This window comes from Bos javanicus, chromosome 4 (genome assembly GCF_032452875.1).
Source record: "Bos javanicus breed banteng chromosome 4, ARS-OSU_banteng_1.0, whole genome shotgun sequence".
NCBI lineage: Eukaryota > Metazoa > Chordata > Mammalia > Artiodactyla > Bovidae > Bos > Bos javanicus.
Window position 1 is genome coordinate 79,471,047 of NC_083871.1, and position 18,277 is coordinate 79,489,323.

Here is an 18,277-nt window from a genome sequence, read left to right on the forward strand (position 1 = left end):
TAAACTAGCAAAAGCATGGTTGGAATTGCTTTTGGAAAGATCAATGTGTGAAAATGTGACCATTTTCTTTTTTAGTAGTTACTTGATAGATTAAACTCATAATTTATCCCATCATTACAAGATTTGAGGGTGGGGATCTGCACAAAATAGTGCTAAAATAATGTTTCACAGTTACCCAGCAGTAGTCAGCAAAATCACTGTAAAGTCCAGAACATACCTCATTGCCTATTTGGTTTTGAAAGTCATTTGCTAGGCTAAAAAAAAAAAAAAAGAAACATACACTGCTTATTTTTTCAGGTCCCAAACATAGGCAGGAAAATGAGAATTGCTACTGGCTTTAGGTAGTTCAAAGTATTAGTCATCCCAAAAGAGTTGTTGTTACTTGAGTTTGTATTTTCACACTAGTTCATGTTCATAGTTATTTTTCTAAATTTGTCAAAAGAGCTATGAAATTGCTAAAGCATACTTTTTTTCTGTTTTTTTTTTTTTTTAAGAGAAGTTTAAGAGAGTATGTCTTTAAGAGAGTATGTCTACCTAGCTAGACATACCTCTGGTTTTTTTTTTTGATATTTTGAAGAGAAGTTTGTGTGTGAAGATTAGATGAGTTCAAGATCTGTTCAACTAAATAGTACAACAGTATTATTGTTTATATCCACTTATGGTTTTTTTGTTTTTGTTTTGTTTTTAGGATCAGGAATGAGAAATAGCTTTCAAATGAGGTGTCTAAGCAGTGTCCTAACAGCTTTGTTTGTTTCCATCAGCATTTATCTGCCAGAGCACAGTCTGTGGATTAAACACAGAGCTTGTGTGGGCATAATTGAGAGTGCACGTATGATTCTTACAAATGAATCGGTCCACTTGTTGTGGGTTCTGAAAGCCAGTTTGGTTTGATTTTATGCCACGGGTCTTTGATCTGCTGTTATCGGAAAGGCCATCCAATCACATTTGCAGAGAACTGTAGTGGACGGATGGAAAGTTCTTACAGATGAAAGGGAACAGAAGTATGAGGGAGCTTGAATTTCATCAAGCCATTTCTTACATGTTTGAAATGATGTCTGGAGCCCACCGGAGTGTGGATGTAGATCAGTGTAGCTGACGCCCTCCACACCCATGCTCTATCCCCATTTTCCTCTCAGCGCTCAGCTCCGCTCTGTGGGCCGAAGCAGGAAGTGTCCTGTAAGGGGCACTGTAGGTGTTCATGATTGCCATCTTTATCCCTTGGAACCTGTGGGTTTTCGGTCCCATGTCTGGCACTGTTTCGTCTCTCAGTGGATCACACACCTGACTTAATAAAATCACAAGGATAAGTTTTGCTTTCTAACAGGTCTTCCTCTGAGGAACAGGGGTCCCTTGCCTCCTGGATCACTGGAGGCCTGACTTCCTCAGGCCAGGAGAAGCTGGCAATCCATAGCCTTAGTCTGGCAAAATCTCCAGCTCCTCAGGCCCTGCAGGGATACTGGCAGGTCCCTGATGGGAAACCTCACGCGGGCAGATTCGGCTGGAAGCCGGGAATGAGAATTTGCTGACATCTCAATGTAATAGGCTCATTTCCTGCTCCCCTTCCTCCTTCAATTTGTATCCTGGACTCTCATTCATAAACAATTTTGGCTTGAGACCCTCCAGTCATGGCTAGCTTTCACAGTTGCCAAGAATGAGAAATAGGCTTCTTTTGGAGGCGGGGAGATGGATGGACAGGGAGCCCCAACTGATGATGGTTTTTGAATGTCTCCTCAAAGTGCTCACAGAGTTTTCATTTCCCTTCTGTCTTCAGAGGATGAAAGTCCTGGACAGACCTATCACAGAGAGAGAAGAAACGCAGTCACTATGCAGCCACAGATTGCCCCGGGGCTCAGCAAGATCAGCGAGGAGCCTTCAACATCCAGCGACGAGAGGGCCTCGCTGATCAAGAAGGAGATCCATGGGTCCTTGCCCCACCTGGCCGAGCCCTCTGTCCCCTACCGCGGGGCTGTGTTTGCTATGGACCCCAGGAATGGCTACATGGAGCCTCACTATCGTAAGTCGCCCCCAGTCTGTGGCACTTGCTGCAGGAGCCACGGCAGGCTGTGTGTGTGTGCGTGTGCACTTAAAGAGTTACTTGTCTTGTACTATTTTATGCAAATGTTTAATTTACTGTCTACATCTTAACTTCTCCCACATCCTGTTCCTTCTTTTTAGGGAAACCATTTCTTTCCATCTCTAAGCAACTTGGACCTCCGGGGCTGGGAGGCGGCTGTCAGGAAGGTGTCCGTCTGTGGCTAATCCACACAGACCTTTCCTGGGAACTGAAACCAGGTTTCCTCCACCCAAGTAGACCCTGCTGGAGTAAAATCGGTTGAGGAGGGGGAGTTATTAAAGTGGGAGGCATTAGCAGATGTCTTTAATGGCAGATATTCCCCTGTTAAAAAAAATATATATATATATATATATTTGCTTTATTGTTGAGGAACAAACAAACCTCTTTTAACCAACCAGGGCCAAATTCCTTCCTGTGGAAGATTTTTCTGTGTATTCTACTTTCTTCTGGAATTCGTAGACTGGAGACCTCGTAAGCTCCTCTTCTCACACTCAGAAAGTTTAAGAAATGAACCAGGATGGTGAACACACCCACAGGATGGTTGCAGAATGCAAAAGAAACTATATAATGGTTGAGCTTGTTTCCGGCCTGGTTCTAGTTAAAATATATAATTCGGTGGTGGAGTAATGAAGTTCATATTGAGATGCCCAAGCGTGCAGCTCTTGATTACAGATTTATCACCTTGCCAGGATACAGACCTGCTGTTTAACCTTCCCGGCTCCAATTCCAGATGATCCATCGTGTGCCACAGAGGGGGACTGGTTTGTGTTTTCCATTTTCCACATCATTCAGAAATTTTAGTGTTTTAAGGCAAAAGGTCATTAGCCAGATGACTGATGAGTGAGGACAGCTGATTAGTGCATGTTTTTTGGTTCAAGAAAGTGCCCAGGATAAAAGCTAATTTCATCCCTTCATTAGTTGGCTTGAAGCAGAGGGGAATGTTCCCTCATCAGGGCGCAGATCAAAGTGCTTCACACAACCTTAAGTCTCAGCAACTGCTACCCCCTCCTCCCCAACCATATTATATTGTTGGTAAAGATGGAAGATACATTACTTTTTTTCAGTGGAGGGAGAATTTTTTTTTAAGTGGTCAGAGGCATAGAGGAAAAGGTTCGATGGCTTCTTGTTAGTTTTTCAAAAAGCCTGCAACTTTTCTGTTTAAAAAGTGCTTCTCAGCCCTGTGGCTACAGTTGTTAACTTCTACAGTTACAGAAATGAGGATGTATAGTGTGTGTGACTATAGATGTATAATCTTTCCTCGTTAGAGGTTTATTTCATTTTATTTTTCCTTTATTTTTGGAATGAGAGTTTACAATAGTTGTCAGTAGAGTTTTTCTCCAAGCCCATGTCTGAGTTTTTTACAATGTATTTTTGTGGATGGGTCTCTATTAGATCTCATCCATGCAGAAAATATGAGGGACTCTACATGCTCCTTACCTATATTAATATTCCCTGAGAGTATGCTTACTTTTGAAAAACAATGAAGTCTAGATTATCAGCCATACATGCCCTGCATCGTTTGTGCCCTTGGGTGGGAACACAGACTTGCCCTGTTTCATATTTATCTTTTGTTTTTCATTCCAGATGCCCACTAATTAGTGAATAGTTAATTGCTCAGGACAGCTGATCGAAGTAGGCAGATGACCGTTAACTTTCTCTGTGCTGTTCAGCGTGCAGCTTGCTCTCGGCCCATTTGTTCTAACGGTTTGCCCATTGAGTCCTCTCCTCATCCCTTGAGGGGCTGGGATCTCTGCACACCTGGGACCCTTGTCCCTGCTTGTGTGTGACCTCCTTCTCCAACATCCAGTGGGAGTATGAACTAGCACAGGGCGCTGGAAAACTCTTGATGGCTCTTGGAACCATTGCTTGTCACTCTGTTGAAGAGACATCGAACCTATAGGTTGGTTGTGCTTCAGCGTTTCCCATGGTATTGTTCAAGCGACTATAAAATCATTGGATAATTTACAAGTGAGGTAGGCTGTCTGTCACCAAATGGCAAATGTTTTTCTGCCCCACCATTCCAAGGTTGGAGAAGGCAATGGCAACCTATTCCAGTACTCTTGCCTGGAAAATCTCATGGATGGAGGAGCCTGGTAGGCTCCAGTCCATGGAGTCGCTAAGAGTCGGGCACGACTGAGCGACTTCACTTTCACTTTTCACTTTCATGCATTGGAGAAGGAAATGGCAGCCCACTCCAGTATTCTTGCCTGGAGAATCCCAGGGACGGGGGAGTCTGGTGGGCTGCAGTGTATGGGGTCGCACAGAGTCGGACACGACTGAAGCGACTTAGCAGCAGCAGCAGCAGCATTCCAAGGTACTCACTCAGTTGGGCATGAATAAATGCTATTGTTACATCCATCATATGGACGTGGAGTCCTGGAGATTGGCTCAGCAACCAGGGCACTCATGTTCCAGCCTTGCTACATACTGACCTCGTGACTGTCGCCAAGTGGGCTTGTCCTCTAAGATCCCTCTGAGGATCCCTTTTCAGCTGTTGAATGGGAGTGTTATGAGACTGCCAGCCCCACAGCATCCTTGTGACAATTAAGTGAGACAGTGCCAATAAAATACCAATATTTTGTACAACCTCTGGCTAGTGTTGAATGCATCTGAATCATTAGGGATTCTCTCTATTCTCTGCCTCGTTTTCCTTCGCCTGCTTCTTCCTCTTCTTCCTGTTCCATCTTCGTCATCATGAGCAGCAGCAGCATCATCCCCACCACCACCTGTATGTGATAAGTTCACTCTCCAAACCAAGGTGTCTTGTCAGAATTGCAGTTGTGTTTGGTTCAGTGTAGACTGGCCTTTCTCTGTCAGACCTGCCTTTCTGATTCCCCAAGGTCAGTGTCTTCTCTAAACACAGATTAGAGATGAGATGGAGTGAATTGTAAAAAAAATCTTTTCTTAGGGAAAGAGTGTGGGGTTAGCATGGGGTGCTGCAGTCTTCTAATCAGAAGTCTTTCTCGCTAAATCTTAAAGGATGGACTGTCATTTTTTCCTATTGGAGGAGCAGAGAACTTTTAAACCTTTTACATGAGTTGGAGTAGTTTTAACATTTAAAATTCCTACCAGAAAGTGTTTTATATAATAAATACAAGCTTAATGCCTGTGGAAAAGTGAAAGGTATATTATTTAGGTGTTCATGGTAAATGATGGAAAGGTGTCCTAAACTAAGCTCCAAGAAGTCAGTAGGACATGACTCTATTTTTTTAGAACCCAGTTGGATTACTTAATCTTCTACCAGTATAATGAGTGCTTTTTTAGGTACTTTGTAATAATACCTATCTGACATGGATTTAAATTATCCAGGTAAATGACAGATGGGAAGCTGAAATTGACACATCTTCCAAAAATCTTTTAGCGTGTGAGAAAAGTGCCCTTTTTTTCAAGTGAGATGTAAAAGTTTGGCCAAGTTTCTTTACCTTGTCTCCGTCGGCAGCCTTGTCAAGCACACAAACTGATTGTGGACCTTCGGTAGCTAAAGGTTCAGAGACATCTTTTTAGGTCACTCTCTTTTCCCTTGAGTCATCTGCCAGCCCCACTAGACCCTTGGAGGGAAAGATTTCTCTAATCCAGTGTAGCTGGGCTTGTGAACTCTCACAGTATTCCTGCGTTTCTCTGTGGTTGGAAAACGCAGACGTTCCAAGATGCCTAATTTGTGCTTCTATATATACTAACTTTGTATTTCTAATGTGTGGGCAGGCTTCCTGTAAGACCGGAAAAAGGAAAATCGTTTTTCCCCTCAGAAGGACATCTGTAAAATTTTTATTGCATAAGGCTCTGTTATACTTGGGTAGGCAATGTTGCATCTTCACAAATTGCACTTAGGCGGGATTCAAAGTATTTTGGGTTTTGTGGGTTTGACTTTTAGAAAAAAGAAAAAGAGAAAACCCCAGGATAGCGGGCACTTCAAACATTTGCAACATGTGTTTGGAATAAAATCCTCACAGAGGGCACTGGGGGCTTTCTCTCGCCAAGGGTAGCTGTGGAAGCCGTGTATATCAAGGCAAGAAAGTAGATGTTCCAGCCGCGTGGCTCAGACTTGGGGTGGTGCTGACAGGCTGGCTGCTGTGGGATCACTCGTGCTTTGTAATTGGGCAGGGCATGGGAGGGACCAGATTTGGGGAATCTGACCTGCATGTCCCGGAGTCAGGATGATGACCCCCATCTCCAGCCCAAAGATTTCTCAGCAAAGATTTTATTCTGCTCCTGCTTCATCTGCAGCCAGATATGCCAAACCACCATCACTCCCGGCTTTCACTTACCACCATGCATTTCTTCTTTTATAAACTGACAAGGCAGGTGACATAATAGTTAAAGCATTCCTGTACCCTGGCCGACACTTAACTTTTATTTGCTTCCCTGTTACAGAAAACATGTGTTGCATTGTCTTCTGGACTGTGGTGTGCAGTTTTTTAACTATCCCTGCTGGGCTCTTGGTGGGGAGTTTCTTGGAATCACCATCATGTCATACAGGTCCCCCGCTGGTTTTGTTATGGTGGGGAGGGTTTAGAAAGATGCCCCCTTTTCTAAAATTTCAGGTCTCTTTTCCAGTTTTATAGTTGTGTGAAGACTGCTTTCTTTATGCCCCCAACTGCTCCCAAGCAGTTATTCCTCCTGGAAACTATGATTCATTCCTCCATGTAAATGCTTTGATTGAAAACATACCGCTGGTATTCTTCCTTATGTTTCCCAGCTCAGATGACAGAACTATTAGTTGCTAATTAGCAAAAACCTGAGGAATTAGCTTAAAGAAAAGAAACTGAATTTTTAATTGGCTAGCATTTATCTTCTGCAGAAAGCTGATGTGCTGAGCCCACTTGCATTCTTGTGTGCTAAAAAAAAAAAAAGGCACGGAAGATATTTTTTCTACCTGTCTGTCTTTATGTTAGGTGACTTTCCACACCCTTTAGAGATCCGTCTTCTAAGTGAGGAGACGGGAAGAGGTGTATTTTACATATTTAATAGACGCACCTGCTCACATTTCTTTTACTCTCGGAGTGTCATCTGGAGGCTGTGAAAGACAACGATGCCTACGAGGCACAAATGAACAGTTTGGTGTTGACCAAACTGCAGAGACAGTGACAGCTCCCCGGGTGCACAGTTCTCTTCTCATCCAGGCTGTCGTTTCCATCTTTGGAGAACAGTTGGGAAACCAATCAGGAATGTTGTGATTGTTCCTCCCTCCCTCCCCACCACAACCCGCCGAAAACTGGAGGGTTTCACCAGAAAGCCTGATGTTGGGTCCTAGTCTGGGGGCTTTGCTGCCTGTCTTGCATCTTGAGCTAGTCGAGTTGAATCATGGGAGGACCTGGAGTGGGAAGATGCAGATAAGTCTAGGAAGCTTTGCAAAACTTATTTGTGAGCTTAAGAAAAGCTCCCTGCTTATTCCTGTCCTTCTCTTAGAAGTTCCGTGTAATGATCCAAGGTTTCTTTCAGCAGCTTGGAGGTAAATGTTTTAACACCAGAAATAGTGATCGCATGTTCACAGACTTTTTTTAAAATAGAGCTACACAGAAGGCAATGGCACCCCACTCCAGCACTCTTTCCTGGAAAATCCAATGGACAGAGGAGCCTGGTGGGCCGAAGTCTATGGGGTCGCTGAGTCAGACACGACTGAGTGACTTCACTTTCACTTTTCACTTTCATGCATTGGAGAAGGAAATGGCAACCCACTCCAGTCTTCTTGCCTGGAGAATCCCGGGGATGGGGGAGCCTCGTGGGCTGCCGCCTATGGGGTCTCACAGAGTCGGACACGACTGAAGCGACTTAGCAGCAGCAGCAGCAGCACACTGCAAGCAACCCTGCAGAAAGTGGTGAAATTTCGGAATCATTTTTAGGAGGCTCCAGATTCTACTCCCCACTGAATCTTTGACATGACTGTGACTCTACACATGAGTCTTGGGAAACAGTGAGTGAGACTGGAAGTCGATGGAAGAGAAGCTCTGTGACCTTTGGAGAAAGAGCTATTGATTTTATCCGTTGAATTTAGGGGACATACTTACTAGAGGGGACCAGGGAGAAGCTTGAAGCCCATTCCTCTAGGAGAGGAATGGAAAGGCAAGACAAAGGGAGACCATGCTCTAGAGAGAAGCAGTTGGCTTATTGTTTTGGCCTGGCCCTGTCTCTCTCTGTTGCCCTAACAGTGCCCCCTGCAGGCAAGTCTGGCTCCCTTGGCCCACTGCTCAGGCTGCCCCGCTCAGGCTCTTGTCATCTCAGAATAATTCTTGCCTGTTCTCTTCACCTTCAAATGCTATGCAGTCTTCAGTCTAATGATGCACTTCCTTTGAAAGGCTTCCTTAAGTCCCATCTCACAAGGATCTTTTCCTACCCCGCACTCCTAGTCCATGTAAGACCCTGAAACGCATCACAGCTTGGGTTGTCCGTGTATGTTGGCCTGATCTTCTTTAGAATAAGGTGATGTCTGGGGCAGTGCTTTGTTCTTCTATCCACCAGAGTTCCTAGGCAGGACCGAGAGGGCTTGTTAATACAGAGAAGGAGTGAGCTGTTCATTGCTTGGCCTGTCAACATTGGAGATGAAGTTGATCCAGAGCTTGCTGGTCAGAGGTAGCTCCTCAGCAAACAGAAGAAATGGAAGCTTCTGCTTCCATTTTATAATTTACTCACTATAGTCAACCTCTGATTCAAACGTACTCCCCACCCCATCCTCTCTGAACATAGGCAAGGTTTAAAGTGTTTATGACACATTAATTCATTTATAAGATGTTCATTTGCAAAACATCAAGAGTATTTGCTTCCACATACCTGCAGCACATTTAGAACTGCCAGGATGCTCAGACAACGTGCATTGTGGTTTTTTGGAGGAAATTGACACTTTACTCAGAGTTAGATGAGGACCAATTCATTTTAAACTCCATGGGATTTGCATAGGAGATCTCCTGTGTATCCATCTAAAATCAAACAGGTAGGTATTCTTCCTGTGGTTAAGGTGAGCATGGTATTTGTTTTGCCCTTTAATAAATTTCGGTGATTTCTCTTATCTTCAGTAACCTCTAAGGCAATTCACGGTTTCAGTAACATCTTTCCAACTTACTAGTGTGGAAGTATGTGTGTAACTCCTGGTAGTGGGATCCTCCATCGACAAATTGATTGGGATCATGAATCCAATTGTTTAAATATTCCATGGAATTCCGTTCCTTTTCTAATTTGGTTACCCACCCAACACCCAGCACCAGTGGCAGTATTCTTAGTTGCGTATAGTTTCTTTTCCTCCTCCGTCGCTCCCTCCTTCCTTGAGAAAAAGCATGAGAAACACAGCAGCTCCTGCCATTTCATAGCCATCTGCTCACAGCTTCCTAGCCCATTTTCTAACAGAGGCAACATTATCCTTGGCCCCCTCCTCCTTTTTCTTGTATAATTAAAGAATGTTACCTTTGATGTCTCTTGAAAGCTGCATCTCCTGCTCTGCTTTAGCTTTCTTGATCTTGTACCTATAAATTTGTGCTGTATCTTCATCTCACTTAGTAAAAGGGCTGGATTTTTCTTTGTGCCTTGCACAGTTTGCTTTAATATGGGGTTGCCGATCTGGCATTTTATGGCTCTGTCCTTCTTATGTTCTGATAGAGTTTGGATTCTTGCAGAACTCTTTGAAAAGTATCCAACTTTCAATCCTTTGAGCTTTTACATGTGGGTCCATACTTTGGGTCTCTCCTAAAACGCATTGTTTTCATTTTCCTAATATCTTCCCTTCTTTGTGGGCTGGGGTGGGGGTGTCTCCTGGCTTTTTATCAGCCAAAGTTTTTGATGAGTTTCTTCCTGTTAGAACAACATGAAGAAAGTTCTGGACTCATTTAGCTGTTTGTGTTTTCGGTTCACCTGTCAGTCATTTGCTAGTTAATCATGCTTACCAAATGTCTCTTAAGTGCTAACCTGTGTTGGACAGAAAGAACAAGGTCGTTGCTTCTGTGGAGCTTTAGGCCAGTGGGACAATAAAACAAGTAGATAAGCCCTTGCTGAAAGTCGGTATAAAGGATGTATAATAAAAGATAGATACAGAGTCCCTGAAGAGTAGAAAACACACACATACCTCACCCAGACTTGATGAGTTGGGAAGGCTTCCTGGAGAAAGCTGTACTTGAATAAATATTTGTGGTAGAGGTAGAGAGACATTTGCGAAGATATAAAGGCCAAAGGAAAAACTGACGCTCGTGAGGACCTGAGAACTAGGGGGCTGGGGAGTGGAGCTCACGTCAGAGAGTGACAGGAGACAGGCTGTAGAGGTGCAAGCCCGCAGGCTTCCTAGAAGCTGATCTGCTGCTGCATGAGTCCAGGGCAAGCCCTAAGACTTATTTCATGGCGTTTGCATATTTAAGCAGATCTTTGGGTAACTGTGTTTCCCATCACCAGCCCAGAATTTGTCCTGGATTTAATTCACTTCCTCCTTCTGATTTGCCCGTGTGCAATTTCATCCTCAGACCCTCCTGACTTCTTTGGCTGACTCCTCGTCCTGTGTTCCTCAAGGACATGCTACTGCTTCCCCAGTGCTGTGTGTTAAATTTTCTTTCGAAGACAACAAAATGATATCTACTTGTTCTCCAGCTGCTGAGCTTTTCTGTATTAGATAACCCTCATAATCATGGCATCTTGGTCTCAAAGTACAAACCCTAAACACTGGGAAATAAGTGCAACTTCATTGCCAATGAATTAAGAATGCTCTGTATTAAGACATGTTTTAACTTCAGAATATAAGATCCACAATAAAAAATTAAAAAACCTGAAGTTTTACTTTATTGAAAAACTCAAATCCTCTGACATCAGTGGAGCCAGAGGTGTTGTGCAAAGGGCCCACGGCAAGGTTGGGGAAAGGGCCCAGGAATAACAAAGTGAAATTCATCTGGGAAATCTAGTAGCTAATGCCACTGGGAGAAAATGAGAACAAAGACTTCCAGAAGTGGGATAAGCCCGCAATCCAGCCTGGACAGAAAGAGTCTTAAGGGAGATGGCGGGGGTAGGAGGGGGGGGTACTCATGAGTTCTCTCTGTGGGGGGCTGCAGGGCTAATCAGTGGGCATTGTGTAGGTCAGAGGAAGCTCACTCTAAGAAGCTGGGTGTTTACTCATCCACTGGGGGGACCCAAATCTGCATCCTGATTATGCTCCTGACTTGTGAGTGGGATCAAAGGGGAGCCTGTCTCCTGGTTTAGAGAGGAGCAGAGAAGTGTGCTCGAAGCATCCTAGGAAACAGACACCAACTCTTTTTTCTGTTGGCTTTTGTGAAATAAGCCTGCATTTGAATTTGACGAGATTTCAGATTTCCTTCCCCAGTCCTGTTTTTCCCCTTTACATAAGGAACATCATCACTTCCCTTCCCCCTCCACCAGCGTCTGTGATTCCAGCTTAGTTCAAAGAATCTGACCGCATAGGTTGACTCTTTTGATCAAATGTGCAGTTTACTTCATATTTAGTATACAGGATATATATTACACAGCATATAATGCTATGAAATGCATTTTTATGTAGCCTTTATGTTTTATCTTTAATGATGTTTCGAGCATAATTTGTGCCTTTCACATTCCCAAAATTGATGATATAGAGAGACAGTTGATGAGCAGTTGGAGGCACCTGAGTGCCTCCAGTGTCCCCGACTATTCTGATCAGAACCCTGGTGCGATGTGCTTCAAGTCTTACTCCATTGGGTACATGATGTATAATCTTCATTTGCATTTCAAAAATTCCTTGTATCTTTTTGAGAGTCTGTCATCAGTCAGACACTGTCTAGGTCCGGAGGGGGCAGTGTTTGCCAAGACCAGCCAGGTCTAGGCCTTCGTGGAGCCCACATTCTAGCCAGAGGAGAAACACACCAAACATGGGGGGAGGGACATCAACAATGAGACAGCACAGCAGGTGCTCCGAGTCCACTAAGACAGATGGTGTGCTGGGGCGAGAGTTGGGGTGGAGACTCGTACCTTGCAAGGGGCAGGCAGAACAGAAGACCCTTCTGGGCAATGTTTTTACAGTTGACACTCAAGTGACAAAGAGGAGTTCAACCTTGGGAAGGTCCAAGGGGAGGGCATTTCACTTTAAGAGTCGAATTTGTGGATTTCCTGTGGCCACATCTAGGAGCAGAGAGAAGGCAAGTGTGCTGGATTAGTGAGGCAGTGAAATAGGTGGGGGAGATGAGTTGGGGGGATCTTGTAGGCCAATGGATAGCCAATGGAGGGAGTGACATGGTTTGATTTTTTTTTTTTTTAACTCAAGGAATATCATGTTTTTGGTGTGTGGGGACTCTCATGAAGGAGTGCAGTGTAGAATTTGGGAGGCAGCTCTCAACAGGTGTTGCAGTAGCCCAATGGGAACTGGTTCCCCTTTTTAGAAACATAGTTGGAACTTCCCTGGCAGCCCAGTGGTTAAGACTCTGTGCTTCCACTGCAGGGGGTGCGAGTTTGATCCCTAGTGGGGAACTAAGATCCTACATGCTGCCCACCCCACGCCGCAAATAGAAACCATAGCTGGCAGAAGTGGAGCCCTCCCTCTGTAACACATAGTATGGTACAGGCTTTGCTTGAATTCATGTAATTCGTGAAATCCCAGCAACAACTACATGGGAGTTCATTGTGATTTCCCCCATGGACAGACGAGGAGACTGAGGTCCAGGAAGGCTAAGTCAGTTTTTACCTGGCTCAAAGTGGTTGAAACAAGACTGGGATCCACAGAGTTGGGCTCCAGAGCGCAAATCTTTAGCTCATGCCCTGTAACTGCTGAGACTTCAAGATGGCAGTCCGGTCTGCACCAAGACCTATGTAGGCTGGCTCAGTTGGGAGCTCAGGGATTCTTCCAGAACTGGATGCTGGTGTTGCCAACGGGGACTGGCTAGGGATTGGAGGGCCTTAAGAGGGCAGGCTGCCTGCCGCGTGGGTCTGCAGGCCTGTACTGTAGGATCCTAGCATGGTGGGCACAGGTGTGCTTAGTGCCACCCCTGTCCTTGCCATATTTCTGGACGTGGCTGTGTGGGAGAAAAGGAGAAATGGCTTTGCAGCTTAGACTCTCCCAAAGATTGGAAGTTACCTATGACCTAAGTGTGGGGAGGCCTCCCGGTCCTCTCTGTGTCTCTGCTTTGGGGGAATAAGTGTGTGGGGAAACACTGGTGCTCACATGAAGTATTTGTTGTGTGCCAGCTGCTGGGCTCCAGACCCCCGTGACATGATCTCATTTCTTTTTTCCCACAAACCCACCTGGCAGCTGAATTAACTGAGGCTGAGGTCTGGAGTGATTGCGTGGCTTGCTCCCAGGGCCAGTTTGAGTCTGGTCTTCTAGGCCTAGGGTTTGGGAGTCAGAGAAGAAGGCCCCATGTGCACTTGTTAAGCTCTGTCTCCTCACCATGTCCCCGTTTCCTGCAGACCTACAGGGACTTGGGCCACAGGCTTGTCTGTTGGATCCACAATGGATTCATTACCTGAACTCTCCATTCCAAAGAGCAGCCTGTGTAAGTAACTGGGCTTTCACGTGTCACCAGTATGATGCAGTGTCTCGCCCCATCTAGGCCTGTCTGGGGACAGCTCCCCCCACTGCTTAGAGGCCACTGGGCCCCCACCTGGCCTGTGTGACACCAGGGCAGTGGGCCACCCTGCCCAGCCAGGGGAGGAAGTGGCAGGGAGAGGGCATCCCTTTATCTATAAGTATACTTGGAAAGTTTATATCAGAGAGGGAGAGAAAGAGAACCACAGTCTTTGCACAGGAAGGCATCTTGTTGTCCCACTAAAATGGGCAGTTCCTTGTCTCCTGGTTTTTGGTGTCTCAGAGAAACAGAAAGAATCCTGGGGAGAAGCAGTTAAGCATGATTAAGGAGCTGGAGGAATGATTTATGAGGAAAGATGAAAAGGATTGAATACGAATAACAGCCTGTGCAGGCTAAAAAGACACAGGGACATTCAAATAAGGAAATAGATGCCAAGGAAGGTAAAGACAGAAGCAAATCCATGAAGACGGTCAAGAAGACCAGGGAGATCCCTTTCTCTCAGGGACCCGCAGCAGGACTGATATTTGCTGTAGAGACTGATGTGAGTATCAGATCCTATCTTCATAGACTTACAGTTTAGGGGACTCGATCTGACCTGAGATGTATCAGGATCAGATAAAGATACAAGTTGTAACAAAGCTTCCTCTGTACCAGGAGAATAATAAAAGTGAAGGTGGAGTCTTTCAAGGGTGACTTTGATCCCCTGAGATCTTTATAACTAGAACAGTCTAAAAACTATGAAAAATTGCTCTAAGGCGTTTAGAGAAGGCAGAGGAATGACTTAGATATTTTTATTGATTCCCCAACGTTAACTTAGCACCACACACAGTAGAAACACAAAGTATGACCCTGGCTCTTGATTTTATATTTTGGGGAGAGATCGCCTGAAACAACACATGAAAACAATTAAGTCCCCTATCAACAAGTATAAAATAACAGGATGAAAGGCACGACCCAGGTCTGGGGAGGGTGATTTCTGATTCCAGCGGGGTTTTACAATAGAGCTCTGACTCCATGGCAAATTTAAATCCAGTATGAAATTTCTCCTAATTAACATTTCCCTTCTTCCTTCCAAATATCAAATTTATGGACTCTGAGAAATTCACATAACGCATATGCCGATGCTGCATTTTCTTTCCGCTTGATCCGTTCCAGCTGTTATTAACTTTCATGTCTGACTTTCATTAATTTATGAGGAGTTCTGAACTGCAATCTGAAATGCTCCCATGAATTTTCAAGTTTTGATGGGGGACAGATTTCACGTAAGTTGATCATGACCCTTGCTAATATTTCAGCCAAGCAAGGGAGTTTGTTTTCTCTCTAATAATCTTTCCAGGGCCCTCCAGTGATGCGTGCATGGTCGCGGTCCCCAAGGAAGTGCACAATAGGCTTTGTCACTGCTGATGTCACCAAACCTCCCATATGACTGATAGAACCTGAGCGTCCTCAGTGGCTTTCATCCGGCATGCAATTCTTGCTCTTAAAGTCTAATAAGCTCATGAAAAATAGATTGTCTAGGTTTTTAGAGGCATGCCTTCTGAGCTAGGACAGGCAGAAGTTTTAATTTTTTTTTTTTCTTCTGGAACCTAGTTCCCTGACCAGGGATTGAACCTGTGACTCTAGCCACGGAAGCACGGAGTCTTAACCACTGGACCACCAGGGAAGTCCCATAGGCAAAAGTTTCAGTTGGCATTTTTGTGTACCATCGAGGCTACCTAAAATTCTCCTTCCGTCTCTTCTCCATCATCTAATACTTCAAAGGAACAAGGAAATGAGTCCAAGGCATGAAAAGTTCAAGTGCAGTTTCGGGTCATTGGTACTAGATTATTTTAAAACATGAGTCCGTTTCATGCTTGGTTACTTGGACTTAATATTTCATTTTGATGGCCATGTTTCACCAGACTGTAAAATATCCCAGCAATGGTCGAGGCGAGTGGTCAGCACAACCCACCCTGCTCCACAGAGAAAGAATTGGGAGACTGGCCTTACAGTTCCTTTTTAGAAATCTGCTCCAATAGGATCTTCTTTAAAAATCTGTTCTTTTTGAAAGCAGCAAAGCCTTGTCCCTTTGATGCTAGTCTCCTGCTATTAATGTTCAGATTTTCTGAAGTGTCTCTCTTAATGAGTCACTAGGTGAGCGTGACTCTAAGGCATGGATTTTTTGCTCTTGCCTTCTGTCTCAAATGTGAAGATTCCAATTAGAAGCTCTGTTAAACAGAGCTTGATATTAGGGCTCTGATTTGCCCCTCCTTGGAGAAGAGTTGAGATCCTACAGGATGATAATGTCATGTGGAAACATGGGCCCTCCTGTTGTGGGAGGGCCCAACACCCATGGTTGACAGGGACTTGGTGGGTTTGGGAGTGAGACCTGGATGCAGACTGGCTAGAGACTCCACAGGTTGTACCTTATGATAGGTTTTGGAGTTACTGACCTCAGAGGCATCAGCAATATGTCCTATCCTTACTTGTCCTGTATAGCTAATAATATCTGAGACCAAGGTAAGATAGTTCTTCCAGAGTACCTGCTTTATTTGAATGCCAACCTCGTTTTGCAAACAGCCATGTTAGAAATAAAGATTCAGAGAAGTTGGAGCTTCATTTTCTCTTTCTCCCCCCTGTAGTCTGATGGCTTAGATATTATATTTTCGTTTGCTTGATTTGCATTTTTAAAGAATTTCATTCTTTCAACATTCCTAAAAAGTTTTTTCTCCTAAAATTAATCCTAAAGGTGGCCTTTTTGTGTTCTGAAGTTGAAGGAAAGGCTTTTGGCCTTGGGGATGATAACAGTGGGATATGGTGATATGCAAAGCAATTGATTCTTTTTTTAATCTTTTTTTTAAATGAAGTATAGTTTATTTACAGTATTTCAGGTATACAGCAAAATGTTTCAGTTATATATGTATATTCTTTTTCAAATTCTTTTCCATTATAGGTCATTACAGATATTGAATAGAGTTCCCTGTGCTCTACAGTAGGTCCTTGCTGTTTTTCTGTTTTATATATAGCAGTATGTATCTGTCAGTCCCAAGTTCCTGATTTGTCCCTCCGCTTTCCCCTTTGGTAGCCATAATTTTGTTTTCTATGTCTGTAAACTGATTCTTAATAGGGTGGTTCAGTTCAGTTCAGTTCAGTCGCTCAGTCGTGTCTGACTCTTTGCGACCCCATGAATCGCAGCACGCCAGGCCTCCCTATCCATCACCAACTCCCAGAGTTCACTCAAACTCACCTCCATCGAGTCGGTGATGCCATCCAGCCATCTCATCCTCTGTCGTTCCCTTCTCCTCCTGCCCCCAATCCCTCCCAGCATCAGTCTTTTCCAATGAGTCAACTCTTTGCATGAGGTGGCCAAAGTACTGGAGTTTCAGCTTTAGCATCATTTCTTCCAAAGAACAATAGGGTGGTAGGTGGTAAGTAAAGATTCTTATCTTCATTAGGGCTCATTTTATTCTAAATACCTTTTAAGGTCTTTTTTTTGCTCTCAGTTAAATGTTTTACAAAATCACCCTGTGACTATTGGTTCATCTCTGTCAAAGGATGTCTGATTTAGTTGAACAGATAAAGCTGATGTCCTGAGGATGCCAAAACGGGATGCAACTTGTGGAGCTACGGGCTTCCAGGCCATTTCAGGAGTTCAGAGTGATATTCCAAACTGGAAAAGCTGAGTCAGGTACCAGCAAAGGCCTCTCCTTGAAAGTTGTAAAAATGAAACGGGGGAAAAAAAACATGATTTGTAAAAGCTGAACATTTTTTGTCATATTTGGGGATTGTTTGATTACTCCAATGTTGGTCTGTTATTTATCCTTAGAAAAGATCCAGAAAGAAGCTTTAAGTTCTCTTTATAATTTAACATTTTATTACATTTTTATTAAAATTTTATTTATAGCACATGCTCACTTCTACAAATTATAGTGTTCACAAGAGTTTAGGATGCAAAGCTAATGTTGCCCCATCCTTCCTGCTCCAACCTTAGACCCAAGGATAGTTTTTGATATTTCTGTTTTAATTCTTTTGATAGACAACAATTACAGCTGCAGTATGTGCTAATACTTTTAGTTCCTGATATATCAACTCTCGATATATTGTACTCAGTATGGTCTATTAACTCTCCAATAAGACAGTTAACCTTTAATTTGCTAACACTGGGCTTCCTTTCCTTTCAATATTGGTATTATAGCTAACTTTTTTTGTCTGCTGTGATTTTTTTATAACTTTAGAGACTATCTTAAACCTCCGTTTCTTTTCTTCATCAAGTTTTCATAGTAACTTTTGATTTTCCAGTTTAAAAGATGAGGATATTAAGGTTCCGCCCTCCCCTGAAATCTCCTGAATCCAAACTTTCCTGTCATAGTGTCAAAGTTGTTAATATCTCCATGTATCTTACAATCAGCACCATATCTGCTATGTTTTTGTCCATAGGTTGACTTTAAAAATTGAAAATCAATAAAGCATCTCTAGCCTCAAAGCTATAGAAATGCTCTTCTATTTCTTTCCATAAATACTAGTGTCTCACTTCTTTTTTTTAAGTCCATTTTTATATTATTTTATTTTATTGGCCTCACCTTGCAGCTTGCAGGGTCTTAGTTCTCTGACCAGGGATTGGTCCTAGACCCTGGCAGTGAAAGCATGGAGTCCTTAACCACTGGACTGCCAGGGAATTCCTTCACGAACTTCTTTTTAAAAAATATATTTGGCTTTGCCAGGTCTTAGTTGCAGCACTTGCTGCAGTATG

General features: G+C 43.7%; 1 protein-coding gene across 5 annotated transcripts in view; it reads left to right on the forward strand.

Moving 5' to 3' along the window:
- GLI3 (GLI family zinc finger 3) overlaps positions 1-18,277 on the forward strand; it is a 318,365-nt gene that overhangs the window by 100,272 nt on the left and 199,816 nt on the right. For all 5 annotated transcript variants that reach the window (XM_061414503.1, XM_061414504.1, XM_061414502.1 and 2 more), the window contains one exon: positions 1,772-2,014. In XM_061414503.1, the coding sequence (XP_061270487.1) occupies positions 1,772-2,014 (243 nt within the window). The remainder of the gene's footprint in view (positions 1-1,771; positions 2,015-18,277) is intronic.